At 39.3% G+C, this 5,322-nt stretch overlaps 1 protein-coding gene across 1 annotated transcript; it reads right to left on the bottom strand.

Annotated features, from left to right (window-relative positions):
• SPIN4 (spindlin family member 4) lies at window positions 1-3,084 on the bottom strand. The gene has a single exon (XM_027098069.1). The coding sequence runs from the start codon at window positions 2,608-2,610 to the stop codon at window positions 1,861-1,863; it is 750 nt and encodes a 249-aa protein (XP_026953870.1). The 5' UTR covers window positions 2,611-3,084; the 3' UTR covers window positions 1-1,860.
• Between the last annotated feature and the right edge of the window lie 2,238 nt (window positions 3,085-5,322).

Raw genomic sequence — 5,322 nt, 5'->3', positions numbered from 1 at the left:
TCAAAATGTGACAAAAACTGTAAAAATATATAGAGATAAATTTAATCAGATGTGATGGACCTATATAACATTACAAAAACAAAAGATTTTAATGATGTACCAAAATTCTCGAGTATTAAAGATTAATATTATTATTAAAATACCTCTCTAAACAGAAATGCAGAAATGTAATACAATTCTAAGGCATCACAATTTTTTTAAATATGGAAAGGATGCTTCCAATTTTTACGTGAAAGAATGAAAGACAAATTACATAATAGAAGAAAAGACAAAAAACAAAACCAAAACCAAAAAAACTAATGATAGGGGACTTGCTTTACCAGAGTCCAAAGTTTATGGTCAAGCCAGTACAATTAAAACAATGTGATACTGGCTCAGGAACTTGAAAATGGGTGATTTATTTAATAACTGTGATAGCATAATCAGGTATCCAATATGAACAAAATGTATATTTGGACCTCTATCTCCATATAGAAAAATAAATTCCTGATGGATCAAACAGTTAAAGCTTAAAATTAAAAAATTTTTTTAGAAAACATGTAGGTAAATATTTGTATGACTAGCGGTGGGGACATTCAGCTGAAAAAAACAAGAAACCGAAAAGCTAAAAAGAAGAAAGGAATCTATCTAACTTTTTTTTAAAACCTGTAAAGTAAAAAAAGAAGATATCAGCAAAGTCAAGATTAATGATAGAATGGAGAAAATCATAACACATATGGGCTACAACTGATTAATACACACCACATAGTAAATATAGTTAGAATTCCTACAGATTTATAAGGAAAAGATCAAAGATTCAATAGACAAATGAGCAAAGGATAAGCACTGGCAAATCACAAAAAAAGTCCAAATGGTAAAAAAAAAACCTCACTGAGTTTTTCAATTAAACAAACAATACTATGTAATTTTTCACTGTTCAGATTTGCAAACATTAAAGAGTGCTGGAGAGGATGCTGGAAAATGAGCACTTTCATTTTAGATGGTAATTTTGTAATATCTCTTAAAATTAAATAAACACCTACCTAGCAGTCCCATTTCTGGGAAGCTACCCTATAGAAATAAAAGCACCAGTATGTATTGTAGCTGTGCTATGGTGGAAAAAAAAAGAGAAAACTTAAAGACCATCAATAATAGAATGGTACATAAATGGTACCATTTTGGTACATAAATATGTACTGTGTATGCAGCTTTTAGGAGAAGGGAGGAAGACAAGGAGAAATAGAGGGAGAGGGGGAATTGGTGATTTATTTAATAAATGTGATGGTACAATCAGATATCCAATGTGAATAAAATGTATAGTTGGACATCTATCTTATACCATATGGAGAGGGAGGCATGGGGGAGAGAGAGATATCTGTAGCTACTGATCAGAAGGATATGTCAAGGGAGAAAAGCAATTACAGAGAAATACTGGGGCTTGCTGTTTCTGTAGAAAGGACTACAACAAACTTTCTTTAAGAGGATTGGGAAAACATGGAAGGATATACATTATGTTCTTAACACTTGTTACCTGGGGAGAAAAAAATTGGTAAGGCAAAGAAAGAAATGGAGGAGGGTGGAGGATATAGTGTGTGTACACCATTTATTTTTCTTTATCTAGTTTTCCATTGTTCCAAATTTTACAAAAACTTTTCAAGTTTCTATTAGCACCCGATTTAAAATTTTGATTACAGAACAAGGCAATATCAAAAGTACCAAAGTATACTTCGGACAAAACTGTGGAACTAGTCAATGTAAGATTTGGAGGCACCGTAAGTAATAATAAATTCTTTAATCTCTGACTTCAAAAATGTTCTCAAAATTTCGCACGACATATTTTACATTTAACAGTTCCACAACTTTTGCAATAGCACAATGAATTTAGGGGTTTTTCACCAAACCATAGACATAAATGTGAATATCATCATCAAACTTAATGAAGTAGACAGATGGCTTGGCCACCACTTGATGGATGAAAATGCCGGTTCTCTTGGACCCATCATCTTTGGCGTGCTCCACCTGCTTGCCCACAAGGCTGTCGACAACTTCTCCAGGCTCCCGTTCTGCTGTAGGGAAATAGTAGTTGGAATCTGGAATGATGCGCAGGTCACCAGCTTTGTAGTCATCCAGCAGCGTGTACATATAAAGGACTGGATCTTTCTCGTAGGTGATGTAAAACCAAGTGTCCATCACGGGGGCTCGCGCCAGGACCATGCCCTTCCATTCATCTTTCGCACCGTGCTCACCCTCAAACACATGACCCACTGCCTTGCCAATCAGGGAATCTGCCAGGCGCGAATCAATGCGAGGAGTTGGCACTCTCTCAGGAAGGATCTCTAGCGCTAAAACTCTCTTATCTCGGTGCAGTTCTAGTCCATACACACTATCTTTGCCATCATATTTGATGATATAGAGAGTGGGCTTCACGGAAACCTGCTCAAGCACGGTGCCCTTCCACTGCTCCACAGGCTCGTTGCCTTCCTTCCAGCCGTGTTGAATGCGACAGCCCACAATGTTCCTACGGGTGAGGAAAGTGGGCTTGCGCCGCTGTTTCCTGTGGGTGTGCCTTTTCTTCATCAGGTATGCGGACACACCATCTACGCCCATCGGAGGCACTGTTGGGGGCGACATGGCTCGGGGTTTTAAGGAGACTCAGCAACGCTACCACTTACTAGATTAAGTTGACAAAAAGTCAGCACTATCCAGTATGAGATCTTTTCTCGTGATCTCCGAAAACAGAAAGATCCTGTCCTGTCCGTTCTTCTCACTTCCCCAAAGGCAAGGCTCTCACCAAGGCTCGGCAGAAACGCTCTAACTCTGACCGTGGGCACTAGGACAGCGGGGTCCTCTTGACAGTATTCTTCTCTCCCGCCCGGCAGAGGTATCTGCAGCAGTGGCAGTTGCCGCAGGAGATGGCGGGCTTGCGTGTGCTGCCCGCGCCTTGCGCCCGCCCCGACTCCCAACCCTAAGTCTCCCGAATTGACCACTTAGCTGTTATCGATGGTGCTGCGGCTGTGGAACGGCGACGGAGAAGGAGAGGACGGGAAAGGGATAAGAGCGATGGCTGCAGCGCCAAAGTCACGGGCGGCGGCGGGTCTCTGAGAAGTCCGCGGGGTCTCGGTTTAGCAATGTTGCTCTGCTCGGCCTAGCTCTGGCGCCAGGGTTTTTGCCGCTTCGGGAACCCGACCCCTCAGAGCCCGCCTGAGCCTCGGCCCCGCCCCCGCCATTCCGCCTTCCGCTCAGCCAGCAGCAACTGGGCGGGTTACTGTGCACAGTGCGTTCTGTCCACACAGTCACAGGCGCTCACTCCTTCATTTCCTCACGCGTCCCCCGACCGCTTCTCTCAAACCCAAGCCAGACTGGCCGGCTCCCTTACTCCTCTGTGGCCGTCTGTCGTCCACCAGCCTCCTCAACAGCTTCTCCAACTGCTTTCTATCTTCCAGGAATTCCTCACAAAACATTTTTTTTTTTAATATTCAACACATACATACACAGAGTTTGTACATACAAAAATTTTTTTTTTCACTTTAAGGATTATGAGACCGGATAAGTAAATGCCGTGTATGGTCCACCATCTTGATCCGAACTTTCCTTTTTATTTTCTATCTGGTCACTCACGGTAATGATTTTTTAATACATATATTTTTCTGAATGTAAAGTAAATGTACTGACACTGTGGAGATTTTCTGAAATTCAGTGAAATAAAAACCGAAACTAGCCTTAATCTTAACATCTAGATGTACAGCAAAATGTTAACAGTTCTGATATCTCAATAAATCTATGCTTGTAGTTTACAAAATTGGTAGCAGGTTTCACATCTTTATAACTTCTTTTTAAATTCATATCATTAGTATCTTCCAAAATTATTAAATACTCTGAAAATATGTTTTTTAATGGTTCCATAATATTCCTTTGTATAGATCTTCCGTTATTTATCCTAAAATGTCTATGACGATAAACAAAATTAGTTTACTCTCATATATGGATTTATTGAGCTGGTATAAAACATTTTTTCAAAGAATATTTAATGACATGGAGATCTACATATGAGATAATAACAATGTGTGAGAAAGCAGGATATTGAAACAAAATTGTGGCTCCAATTTTGTAGAGAGAAAAAATTAAAAGGTTTTTGTGGTATATATTTGCAGTCTTTCTGATTATAAAAGTACTGCATGCTCATGTGGAAAATATGAACGATAGAAAAGAAAGTATCCATAATTTCACCTACTTCAAGTCACAGGGCTCTTATCAAAATTAAATGAAAATGTCTGTATGTCTTTTATTCCTGTATCCTACTTACAAGATGGCAATATAAACCAGGGAAGTCTAGGCTCCTCATTCTCACTCCTCCACTCTATACTAGTGAGAAGAGAAAGGCTCATATCATCATGGGTAAAAAAGACCATTAATTCTTCTGGAAATGTAGGAAAGCAGGGAAGAGAGGTGCAAGGCAGAAATTCGGGCTGCCTCCACATTACATTACCTTCCAAGGCAGGGAAAGAAAAACCTAGTCCTCATACCATTTAATAGCTGATTGGGCAGAGTATGTGTGGATCCTTCAATTCCCCACATTTCCCAGGCCAAAGGCTTTTGAGATGAGATAACTCTCCAGTACTATATTATAAGAAAGTAATTCCAAGGAGACAATTTGAAGTAAGCAAGAAAACTACATATACTAAAAGGTATTTCTAAACTCTTTAGAATTACATAGTGGTGTGTACATATTCACACATATATACAACCTACACAGTGAAAGTCAGAAAGTATGTGTAAATGTCATGTCATTATGTTCCACAAATAATGCTCCCCAAGTAATTCCCCAGACCAAGATGTGCCAAGTTATTTTTGCTTAGAAGAGCAATTGACAGGTGGGAGAAGACCACCCACCAGGCATGAAAACTCAGGACAGTTAACTCAAGCTCTTTGGTTATATACTTTAATGGAATTCTTGCTCACAGTCCTACAAAGCAATTTGAAGAGACAAAGAATTTCCAGTATCCTTCCTTCTCTAGAACTATGATTCTGATGTTTAAATCACTCCCTAGTATTATGGATTCAATAAGCCTCACTACACTAAGATGTAATGTTTACTTTGTATGTCTGCCCACTAGACTACAAACCCATTCAAGAAAGGACTTTTAAAGGACTTTTATCTCAAGTGCCTTACTCAGAATAGGTACTCAATAAGTATTTGTTATATGAATAAATAAGTGGTTTCAACTGCCCTGCTCCAATCCAAAGAAATCCTCCAAAATGAAACAAGTGGTCTTATACAAGCCTCTGAAGACTGCAGTTCTGGTGACTTAAAATCTCCTAGGGCAGCTTTATTTATCCCTTCAA

The sequence above is a fragment of the Aethalodelphis obliquidens genome, unplaced genomic scaffold (genome assembly GCF_003676395.1).
Source record: "Aethalodelphis obliquidens isolate GAN/ISIS:26980383/991018 unplaced genomic scaffold, ASM367639v1 scaffold119, whole genome shotgun sequence".
In the NCBI taxonomy this organism is placed as follows: Eukaryota; Metazoa; Chordata; class Mammalia; order Artiodactyla; family Delphinidae; genus Aethalodelphis; species Aethalodelphis obliquidens.
The sequence above is the reverse complement of the archived record's forward strand: the minus strand, read 5'-3'. Positions and strand labels throughout refer to the sequence as shown.